This window comes from Cariama cristata, unplaced genomic scaffold (assembly GCF_000690535.1).
Source record: "Cariama cristata isolate BGI_N322 unplaced genomic scaffold, ASM69053v1 scaffold3876, whole genome shotgun sequence".
NCBI classification, from domain to species: Eukaryota; Metazoa; Chordata; class Aves; order Cariamiformes; family Cariamidae; genus Cariama; species Cariama cristata.
The window spans coordinates 3,891-15,859 of NW_009623635.1; the positions used below are offsets into that span (position 1 = coordinate 3,891).

An 11,969-nucleotide genomic window follows, 5' to 3' on the forward strand; every position below is an offset into this window, starting at 1 on the left:
CCTTATTTCTGTGCGTCTAGCTGGCAGCAAATGGTCTTATCTCTCAGCCTTGCTTTTCCATGACTAGCCCAGCCTCTCCTCTCCTACCATGAGCTTGGGAGAAGTGAGTTGTAGACTCAGCAACAAGACCAGGTATAAACCCACTGGTTGGGCTGCCATCCTTCATAGAGTACATTGAAATAATCCTCTTTTCTGCAGACCATCCTTTTTCTGGCTAGACCAACAGCATCAGCCTGAACTTGGACTGGAGACAACCTAGTGTCCCTCAAGATGGAGCAACCAACTGAATGGACCCATGCCATCACCTTCAGTAGGACTGCTGTGTGACAGGGACCTGGGCATAGTGGCACCTATACACTCAGCTCTGCCTCGCACCCTCCATGTGACATGTCAAGAGTTGGGAGAGAGCTCAGAAAGGGAAAGCATACGAGGAGATAGAGAAAGACGGGCAAGAAGAGAGCACTCTTGTACCTAGCTTGGCTTCTTACTCCGGGAAAGCCTACAACTTAAGCTGAATGTGATATAAACATGGGAAAGAAGTCAGTGGGCATGAGGATCAGGAGAATAATGTTGTTTCTCAGGAATATGGACACTGATGGACCTGTTGGTTTGTTTTAACCGCTGGCAACGTGAGTGGTTAAGTCTGTATCCCCAGGATGCCTCCCCCCCATTCATCCACTGGGGATGGTGCATGCACTTGCTTGGCCTGGAAGCGTTTTGCTCCCTTGACTTTTGATGGTGTCCTGGGCCCTGTCCAAAGCCAGCTCAGACCTCAGTGCAAGCCACCAGCCATGGATTCCCCAGGTCCGCGAAGGTGGGTGGAGCTGGTAAACGGCTGGAAGGCAGCGGGTAGAAATGCCGATGGTGTTTGCACAGCGCATGGCTGTTTGATTTAGGAGTGGCTCCTGGACTGCAGAGCCACCAGCCCAGCTGCACCGGTGTAATTCCTGAGCAGAGCTAAAGCAAACTGCTGATGGTTTTGCTTTGCAGCAAAGTTTTCACAAATTGTTACCAGAGCAGGTTACCAGAGCAACTTGGCGATTCGCAGGAGTCGGCGTATGTGCTTCAAAAGGCACCAAAATCTGTTTTTCCTGTGAGACCTGGCTTGTTTCGGTGCATCCCCCGGCAAACTCCAGGGCAGAGATTGGGATGCCCTGCCAAGTCCTAGCTGGAGCGAATATTGTCTGAATGGGAGTTCAGAAGAGCTGCACCAAGTTCGTTGCCTTTCCTCTTTGCTAACCTATCCCACCCTGTTTAAAATAACCTGGCTCATTCCCTAGCTTTCCACAAGCATCTCTTCCACTGAGATGCCCTGGAGCAGATGTCCTGGGAATCAGTTTCTGTAGGTGCCCTTTCCATTGATTTACCATCACTCCCAGCAGGGATAATGCTGAGTGGCTGTAATACACCATGAAAGGCAAAGATCAGCTATGGATTGTCATCACCTTCATGTTCCAGAAAAGTGGTCCAGAGCAAAAGGCCTTTAGCCCCTCGAGAAGCTTAGATACTGGAGAAGAGGGAACAAGAGGAGAAAGGCAAACAGAAGCTGCTCCATGTCTCCTCCCAGGTGCTCCCCCATATCTGAACTTCTCATTTCCCTTCCTGTTTTAAGCACGTAATTCTTTTTCTTTTTCCCCTTGGATTTAGTGTATTTACTTGCATAAAACCCAAATCTGAATGTTGTTGATCTAATTCTCTTAAACAGAAGCTGCCAATTCAATGTGTTAAGGAAATCTGTTAAAAATACTTTTATGGATAATACTATTTTCCAAACTGATACATGTACCAGCATAGAGATGTTCCAGTTCACTGTTATGTACATATTTATACAATTTTCAAAAAACACACATTTATTCCCCACAAAGACATTGTCAAGTCATTCATTCTTTGGAGGCACAAAGTTCTCAGCATTAGTATGACTGTTCTTATGATTCATACTGTGGTTGCCCGTACAAGGTCCAGGCACAGGCTAATCCTTAATGTAAAGACAGTGAAAGGATGGTCCCTGCCTGAAAGAGCTTACTCACTCGGAAATATCCCTCTTCTGTTAAAAAAAAACATGTGAGCAGAGGGAAATCTACTTTTGAAGTGTCTACAAAACAAATGTCAGGGCCAGTGGCCACCCCGAGCACAACAGGCAAGAGGCTTGAAGCATTGCTGTGCTCAAGGAGTAGGGACAGGAATGAAAAACATCTAACTGATTCTTCTTCCTTGTCCTCCTCATGGCTCTGTGACCCATTTGGGCAGCTGGCCTCTCCAATAGGTCTCAGCAGACTTCCTTTCGAGACCAGGACCTTGTTGATCCTGCTCGATCTCCTCTCCAAACATCCTCAGAGCTCTCTTTCTCTGCTCGACAGCAAGCAGGTGGATCCCCAACAGACCACCAGTGCATCAGACGCAACTTTAAAAGACCCAAAGGAGGAAAGATTTCAGGCATCCAGGCCAACTGGTAACAAACATAAAGCCCAACAGAGATCCTGGGTGCAATTTCCAGCTTAATACAAATCAACTCCCATTCCCCAAAGGGAGAAATCCAGCTAACCTCCCTGAAACAGCAGAGCGGTGGCCAAGACCTCTCCAGGGGTGTGGAGCAGCAGCTACAATGGAGTTGTTGGTTGTGGGAATCCCAGGACCCTGCTGACCTGAGGCTATGGATACTTTCATGGTCTTGGCTTTTTACTTCCTTCTCAAGGGAAGAATGAAATTCAAACCAGCTTCAGCTAGCTGTTACCAGCAGCACGGACTGCCGAGAGCCTTGTCGGAGCTGCCTCCCTCAGTCCTCTCCAAAACCCTGATCCCACTTTTGCCTTTCATGGGCTGCTCCTCCACCCACTGGTTTCCTCAGCATTGACTGTGGGGTAAAAGGAGGACTGACAAACTGCAAGAGCGACTGTTTCCACTTAGTGCATGCACAGAGGGCTTTGATGCAGAGTCAGATGCTTGCCCAGAAAAGCTGTGACACCAAACAGATCAGATGTGTGGTCCTAGTAATCCAGGATGCCACCTCTGGTGTGACCACGTAAAAAAAAAAAAAGGCACCAAATCCCCATGGGCAGGCAGTGATATGCCAATGGCTTGGGCTGCGAGAAGTTCTTCCTAAGGTCTCTTTTGAGATTGGAATAATTTGGCAGTTTAAACCAAATCTTTATTGAAAAGGGAATAAAACCCAAAACAACTGGGAGTAATTTGTATAGCAGGACTGAAAAATGCCAGCTTCAAGTAAGTCATGCAGTTGGTGGGATTAAAAAGTCTCAGAAGAAGCACAAATAATAACAATCAGACTTTTCACATACATGGTGACTTCCAGTCAAAATACTTCACAGACTTGCAGGCTGATTCTTTGTTCCATAATGTGCCAGCAAAAGTGACCAAGATACAAAAAAAGGAGTAAAAGAGTAGGGGAACCAGACCAGTATGCTCATCAGACTGAAGGACCAGCTGTGGTTGGTCTAGCAGTAGAAAAGAGTTGGGGATGTCAGCTAACAACTATCCCTTTTGCTGAAGTGGTAAGGATCTGCGTTGTGGTGTTGAAGGTTTGGCCTCAAACGCCATCCGCCTCCCTTGATTCTGGTTTAGGGAAACCTTGCAGATGAGCTTTTGAACACAGTAACCTCTTCGACTGCTCTTCACCCTTCCCTGTTTGTGTGTTTGTGTGAAAAGTTTGTGAGAGCAGAGAGGTGATGGTCGACCTGCCTATCCAGTTCTGCAGCTGCAGAAGGAAAGGTTATCACCTCCAGCATCGAAGACGTGCCGGAGGTGAACTCCACCTCTGCCAGTTATGTCCAGGGTTTTTTCTGAAGCACTTATCTAAGCCAGCCCAAAGAATGGGATTTGCAGGAATCAAAGGCACAGAAGATGCAGATCTTCCAGTTCTCCCTTTTTTCCAATAAGTGTTGATTTTTAAAAATTTATTACAAGTCACAAAACCTAGGCTACCAAGGAGACCTCACTAATGCATCCTGCACTATTAATTCTTCCAGTCTGGCAAAGGGAAAATTCAAGCCCTTCTATTCAAAGCAGCAGAGATAACTCAGACACAGGTTATTATTGAGGATCCCTCAGGATGCTTCAGAGCAGCAGAAGCAACATGTAAGTTGGGTTCGATGAGAGATTCACCCAAATACACAAAGCATTCAAAAGAATCTGGGTCCAGCTTTGATGGAGCCTTGGGTGAGGACTGGCTTTATTCTCAAGGTGAGTGAATCAGTGCAAATTATAACACTTTTTGCTCCATGCCTCAAGCTTCTGGTCAGATCGATGCTCTATTCTGGGAGAATATAGATCCAGCAAAATCCTTGGAGGATGCAAAACCAGCAAAGCTGGTTTCCATGAACACAATGCAGATTTTGTGTGAATGGTTTCCTCATATACCAAGCTGTTATTTTTAATCATTAAAATCTCCCCCAGGAAGATTTTTAGGAAGCACTGTATTCACATGAGATTTTCCCTTTGATTGCTGGTATCAGGAAGCAGCTTGAAATGAAAGAGAATGAGGTAAGTTTGGTAGAGGAGATGAAACCTTCTATTAGACCAACAGAAACTGGAAAACTGGAAAAAAAAATGGAAAAAAACCCCAAGCAAGCTGAAACAGAAGCTGACAGACCTGAGAAAGCCTCATGTGCCCTAAAGCATGGATGTTTTTATCCGTCTGTATCAGCAGACCTAATAAAAGGTATTGTCTCTCCTTACAAACATTGACTTACAACTCTGGACAATCATGTCCACGGCAATTTTGCCACTGTAATGGAACAAAGATACAGAAGTGATGAGTGGCCCGAAGACAAACTTGCAAGCAACAGTGCACTCAGAAACACCTAGAATAAAACCAAAGAGACTCTGAAGGCCTGTGGTCCAGATCTGGAGAGGTTATTTAGGCTCACTCTGATTTGATGCTCTGCATTTAAAAATGAACACAGACATCCTTGTGAGTGTTTCAATTCTGCGAGAAACAGTCCCACTGCCACTAAACCTGTGGTGCTCTCCACTTTCAATGTTTGATGGATACAGGATACTAGAAAACAGTGTCACACAAAGATAGTCATCAAATATTTATGACCAGTTGAAATTGATATTTCAGGCTCAAGCAGAGATTCAGGTTTGGTTTTATTTACCTTGCACAAATTACTCAGTGCCCAGAGACTGTATTGTCAAGGAAGAAAATACCACCACTTCGGCCAGACTGTAGACACCCTGATCTGTCATCGATGGGTACGACAAAAGGGATCAATGAGATGGTTTGGGACAAAGTGTGCTTTAAAACAGCAGGGCACAGAGGCCAAAAAGCTGTGAAAATTTTTACTGGGTTTGATATAAGCGGTTTGTGAGGCAGAGATGGTCGCGCAGGCGCACATTGTGGGGCTCCTCAGAGGTGCTCTGGGCACTGGGCTTCCTTTGGAAAGGATTATTTGGCTCTTAGTCACCGTACACATAGTATTACAGGAGGTGTGCGCTGGCAGCCAGCCCAAGCCCGCCCTGCACCTTGTTGGTTGCCAGAAAAATAATGAGCAAATACTTCCCCTTTCAGGCTGTTCCCTCCCCTCTCCCTACACCTGCAACCTCTACCAGGGCTGTGCCTGGAGCAAACTGAAGCCTCTGGGGCAGCAGTTGGGCTGGGAGCTTGGAAAAAACCCAACCCAACAAAGAAAAACCAAGTGAAAGAGGACTGAAGCACGGCGGGGAGCCATCCTGAGTGTGGGGCAGGTCCTGAGCACTGAACAACTGGTTCTCCCACATCACTGCGCCGTCAGCTCCCGGAGGAGATGAGCATTTCGTCAGAGCACAAGCCCCTTGGGAAGCAGGTCACCGGCAGCCTGCATACGGTAAATAAGGTACGGGCTCGAGTGTCCTCCTGTGGGATCTAAATCCACTTTGGGCTACATTAGAGTGGGTTTTTCCCTCCATCTGTTCTTCTGAAGACAGCAGGGCTGGCCAGATATGTGACCAAGAGGAGAACTCTAGGTAAAAAACCGTGTCTGACTGTGCCCTGTTTGCAGCCATTTGTTTACAGAAGGGCCATGTTACTCGCAGGTGTACAAGATCTGGCAACAGCAAATAACCAGAGTGGTTCTTTTTCTCCTTTGACAAGAGGTGGAATTAATTTAATATAAACTTTAATTGGTCAGATCCCTAAATAAAAGCCTGTTGTGAGTTTTGGGGGTTTTCAATAGTTCTTAGAGTCTCTAATGATGCAAAAGCTGCCCTGTGTTGTAGACGTGCAGAGTCATCGGGTGGGAGCAGTAGTTTTTCTAGCTCTCAAGAAAATTAATGACAATCTCAGAGAAGCAGCGTATTACTAGGCAGAAATCAGTGACGAGATCAGATGATTTTTTCCTTTTCCTCTCCTCTGCCCTCAGTCTATTGCTAACGAGTTTCTCTTCTCTGTTGTAACTGTAAAGCCTCTCCTCCAGACCTGTCTCTAAAAAATCCAACCTCCTTGTGTTGCACTTCTCAGGTGCAGGTTGCAAAATGGTTCTCCAAGGAGGTAACTGGTTTGCAGATTAATAAACTGAGGCACAGATAAGTGGAATGACTTTCCTAAGTGTCACCTCGCTGGCTAATTACAGAGCTGGGAATCAGCTGGTGCCAGTACTCCCAGTCCACTGGGAACCAGTTCAGTCCCAAGGCCAAAACCATTAATCGGGATCTGAGAACATAAGGTTAGTTGGGCTACTGTATTAATGAAGAACATGTTATCCGTTCGTATTAGTGACAAACAGTATGAAAGAGCTGACCTGCCACCTGAAAAAGGAGCAAAGGCTCAAAAGCATGAGGCCCTGCTGTCAAATGATCCCTGCCAGGGATGGCTGTTGTTACCACTTGGATTAATGGCAAATTTCCTGAGAGGCTTTACTACACAAACAGCTTTGGGCCATGTTCTTCAGTCGGTGGAAATCACAAGATAGTCTCAGACAGAATAATTTTTATATCTCCTTAGCCCTAGTGTAAACGATTGCCCTCAAGGTGAAGCCACCCACACTAGGGCAAAGCAATAATCCAGCTGGGTCTTTGGTTGGAATCTTCTGTTGTTTCCCTGGCTTGCCTAGGTTGTGAGCAAGTTTCTGCTAAATCTGATAGCTTGAAGCTGTTTAAAGGGAAGGTCTCCCCCTGCTCCAGGCTGTCTGTTCCTAGTCCTTTCCTTTTACCAGCTCTGGTGCTTGTTAAATCCTCTGTGAGCCGATTCAGCTTAGTAAGATGAAAGAGAAGCAAAGCTGGCAGGAGGTGAGCAGAAGAAGCACGTAGGTAGGTACAATGATGGAAAGGGGAGAGGGCAGCAGGAGCTCCCTCTTCTCTTGGTGTGAGCTGCGAGATCAGCTCTCGTCATCCCATGGGTCTGTACCTGCGGGATCCAGCTAAGCCCTTAAGTACACATTTCACTTGAGGCATGTGACTAGGAGCACTGAAGCAGATCCGTGCGTGATCGGATCCAAGAAAGAGCAGGTGAGCTCCTGGAAAAAAAGGGTTGTTTATTGACTCACGCCTTCCCAATGGCAGGTGTGGTCCTGGCCAGGCAAGTGATTTGCGTTACAGCAGTGACGGTGGGAGGGAAAATATTTGCCTGCTTTCTTCCCTCTCCTTTTCCTCTACTTAGTACTACAAAAAAAGACCAAGTGTAAAGGGAAGCTGTTAAAACTCTTCAGCATTGACCTGTCAGGAAGGTCAGACTGGACCCCAGGTCCAGATTTCCAGGCATTCAGGCCTCCTCCAATGTGTTTCAGATAGCAGTGGTGTTAGTGTATGGTGAAATAAAATAAGTCAAAAAAAAATCCAAACTTTACATTCTTCCTTCTTAAATCCATGTCAGTTGCACGAACTATTTCCTTTACCTCCTAGCTAAAGATATCATACATTTTTAAAGAGTTTTGCTAAACAGCTTCTGTCCTCCACTTCTGACACGCTGGATTTTTGTGTCTTACTTCAGTATTTATAACTAAACCTCCAGACAAGTGGAAGTCAATTCCACCCATGTCTAAAGTTTCAAAGAGATTCAGTTCCTCCTTTGAAGAGAAAACACCAGCTTGGGTGAGACAAATGGAGTTGCACGGCTTTGAGCTCTATCCTTGTCCCTTTGCACATGAGGAGGATGAGAACTCACAGATCACTCTTGTTGGAAGGACAGGGGCCAACAGGGACAATGCTTGTGTGGGACTTAGGAGATCAACGTTAAATCCTGTAGTCACTGACAGCTTCCCTGGGCAGGGTACTGCTTGTCCCTCTTCCCCATTGGCAAAACGACACTTTTCTACATCCCAAAGATGTGGTGAGGACTTAGCCGTTTAGAAATGTCCAAGTCTCTGCCGCTCTGGTTATGAGGGCTGTGCAAACATCCTGCATCTGCTTTTAGCAATAAATGGGGTGGATGTTCCCATCTGAGCCCCAAAAGATGGGAGCCCATACTGTCATTCCAATTTCCAGCCATGATTGCCTTTTTTTTTTCCTTGACACTTCCATGTTGACGGCCTCAGACAGGTAACACACATGGCTTTTTGTCCCCTTATGATACTTGCAGTTGTCACCAATCGTGGAGTTAAATGTTGGCGGGGAGATATACACGACAACGCTGAGCACCTTAAAGAAACACCCTGGCTCCAAGCTGGCAGAGATGTTCACTGGCCAGCCCAAACTCAGGACTGACTCTGAAGGGAGGTTCTTCATCGACAGGCCAGGCACCTGTTTCAAATACATCTTGGAATACCTGCGCAGCAACCAAGTGCCCACCCAGTGCATCCAGGACGTCTACAAGGAAGCGTTGTTCTACGATATCGAACCTCTAATCAAGCAGCTAGAGGACTCCCCGCAGATCTTCGGGGAGCTCGTGGCGAGGAAGCAGTTTCTGGCTCGTGTGCCCAACTACAGCGAGAACATCGAAGTGATGATCCGCATCGCGAGGGCAGAAGCGGTTGCATCCCGCCGGTCCAGCGTCATCGTGTGCGTGGTCAGAACTGAGGAGGACGAGGCCAGATGTCAGGATGCCTTGAACAGCTTGGACATGGATAAAAAATCTGTGGTGAAGTTTGGCCCCTGGAAGGCAGCACCAAGTATTTCTGATCTGCTGGACTGCATTCAAATGGATGTTGAAGCCAAAGGGTATAAAATATCTTTTCAGCCCCACGTTGCTGGAAAAGGTTTTCGCTTCAAATCGCATGACTTCTTCTACAAGTTCCTGTTCACCTGGTGGTAGCAAAGTGCCACCATCGACAGGGAATAGAAAAAAGCAATTATTAAAACAAATTAACTTGGGCCATGGAGACTAAGCCATGGACTACCACAGGGACAAAAAGAAATTCAGGGGCCAATGAAAGGATTTCCTCTGGTCGTTTGCCAAATTAAAGAGCACTTAAGTGCCACTGTTTACTTGAGCTTTAGGGGATAACTACAATTTAAAAGGTATCATGTAAAGGAGGAATTTTACTCTTTCAGCATTGCTGACTATGAGGTAAGTTGAGAGCGCCAGATCTGAGGGTTCAGCCAACCTCACTCAACCTAAGAGAAATGAATAATCCCGAATACGTCTCGTGGACATGTGGAGTTGGTCTCTCAGTGCAAACAGGAACAGGTCACATACGCGCAATTCCCGATGGAAACACTGACAGCTGCATTAACACATGCTTAAATTAAATTTGGATCCTTAATGAGAAGGCAAAAGCTCTTCTTCTCACTGCTTTCCACACTAGAACCTAGGTTAAAAAGAAAGATTCAGTGTTCCACGCTCTCTTCTTGTTCCTCCAGTAGACAGCCTACTCTCTAGCCAATGTATTTATTACCCTTATTTATTATTTATTCTGAAAGAAAGTCAGAGAACTTCAGCTATAGTCCAGGATCAACAACAGGCAAAAATATCATCACTGATGTGAGGAGTTTATCAATTAAGGACACACACTCCTCTCTCAGGCCACACTACTTGAATCTTTTTTTTACAACATTCATTATTATTATAATACTATTTCTAAATATATACATTTCTGGAAGAATAGGGAAAACCCACGGTGATTTGACAGGAAGGAAGTGCTACCGAAGCGATAGCCTGGCACCTCAGTGCAAATTGTCCTTTACAGAACGCAAGTTGGGTGCTACATTGTGTTTTAAATATCTTAGTATTTGAAAGTTTATTTTTATCCTGGAGATGGCTGTTATCTTGTTTTTAATCACTTTGAAAATTATAATGGCTAATTTGATTATGATCATATTTCCTTTACTTCTCAGAAGATAGATTTCTTCTGGTTAAGGACAATAATCTCTGGGATGTTAAATAAATAACTTTTAAAAGCTCTTTGAATGATACAGAAGTGCTTTATTTACTGACATCTTCCCCCCAAAATCCCACAATTCTAAAGATCTGAAGTTTTATCTTTATGCTGATGATTTGAATCATTCCGAATTAACCTTGGTTTCAGATGTACTCATCCGAACACAGATTTCCTCCCACTGAAAGTCAGGAGTCATGCCACCGACCTCAGGGCAGTTCTGCTGTGGGTGTGAGGGGACACTTTGAGACTTCTCACGCTTATAACTTTGGTAAGAATGGACACACTCAGTGTCTGAGAGGACAAAACGGTTTAGAAAATAGGATCTATGATCATAGCTTTGATCATAACCAAGTGGTTGGTGGTGCTTAGCCTAGAAGAAGAGAGATCAAGGACGCCTCCAAATAGACAAAAGCCTTCTTTAAAGAGATCTGTTACTCTTGTACATATTAAGGATGGGAGAACTGGCTTGAGTTGCAACAAAGGAGGTTACAATTACATATTTTAAAAAAAAATTGATTATAGGCTAGTTAAAGCCTCAAACCAACCAACCTCCTAAGACTACAGGACTTCTGTCATGAGCAACTTCAATAGTTTTAGCAAAGAGGGTCTCACAGAACAGCCCGGGCTGGAAGGGACCTCATCTGGTCCAGTCTCTGGTGGGAAAGGGGGCCTGGATGAGATTATTGAGCACCCTGTCCCACTGTGTCTCGAAAACTCCCAGCGATGTGGACTTCACCACGTCCCTGGGGAGGTTGTTCCAGTGAATGATGGTTCTCAATGTGAAAAATTTATTTGTTGTATTAAGAAGAAAACTCTCCCAGTGCAACTTGTACCCATTGCCCCTTGTCTTCTCCACATGGCTCCTTCTGAAGAGGGACACCATCCTCTTTGTGGACGCCCTTTAAGTACAGGGAACACTGTGCTGACGTCCCCCAGGGAGAAGAAACCCAACTCCTTCAGTCTTTCCTCAGAGGGAAGGTTCTCCAGACCTTTGATCACCTCCCTGGCCCTCCTTTGGACCCTTCAGCCCCTTCCCAAATTGCCTTGTCTCTAAAATGCAACCAAACTGTGGCTGCTCCTGGCTACCTCTAGCCATGCAGCATCACAGACATAACTGCTGCCTGTGTCTCCCGTCACCTAACTAGACACAGGTCTGTCAAGGGGCTCCTTGGTGCCGGGGCCTCCTTCCCCTCTCCTTGAAGGAGACATGTTTGAATGCCATGCTAAGCTTTCATGTATGTCTAACACAAGCTTGCCTGGAAATGTCAAGCCATGTTACTTATATGTTGGTCTTTATATGGTTTAACATCAAATACTAACGAAACTGGTGAGTATTTTGAGGGAAAACTGAGCGGGGCTGAGTGGGGTTTGACTGCGGGGCCCCATGGCAAGGGGAGGCGGCCCCCTCTGGCGCCAGGCCACGTGACCATAGAGCGTGGCCTCCAGCTGGGAAGAGAAGACGCTCCTCTTGCTGCCTTCCTGCCGGCGACTCGGTGGTTTCTCTTCCGGGTTACGCCTACGGCGGCCGCGGAGGGCCAGGCGGTGGCATGGCGGCGCACCTGAAGAAGCGAGTGTACGAGGAGTTCACCAAGGTGGTCCAGGTAACGCACCGCCATGGGGCTCGGCCGAGCGGGGCGTCGAGGGAAAGCCCCGAGCTCTGTTGTGTTGCGGGTGGCGCCGGTGGGTGAGGCGGAGCTGTGGGAAAAGCCACCGGCCGAGCCCGGG

The 11,969-nt window shown here is 46.3% G+C and overlaps 1 protein-coding gene across 1 annotated transcript; it reads left to right on the top strand.

The window, feature by feature from the left end:
- Window positions 1-5,607: 5,607 nt before the first annotated feature.
- KCTD14 (potassium channel tetramerization domain containing 14) lies at window positions 5,608-9,178 on the top strand. Its single transcript, XM_009702806.1, has 3 exons — window positions 5,608-5,679; window positions 5,757-5,819; window positions 8,507-9,178. Exons 2-3 carry the CDS (start codon window positions 5,760-5,762, stop codon window positions 9,176-9,178), a joined length of 732 nt encoding a protein of 243 aa, XP_009701108.1. The 5' UTR covers window positions 5,608-5,679; window positions 5,757-5,759.
- The last annotated feature ends 2,791 nt before the right edge of the window (window positions 9,179-11,969 follow it).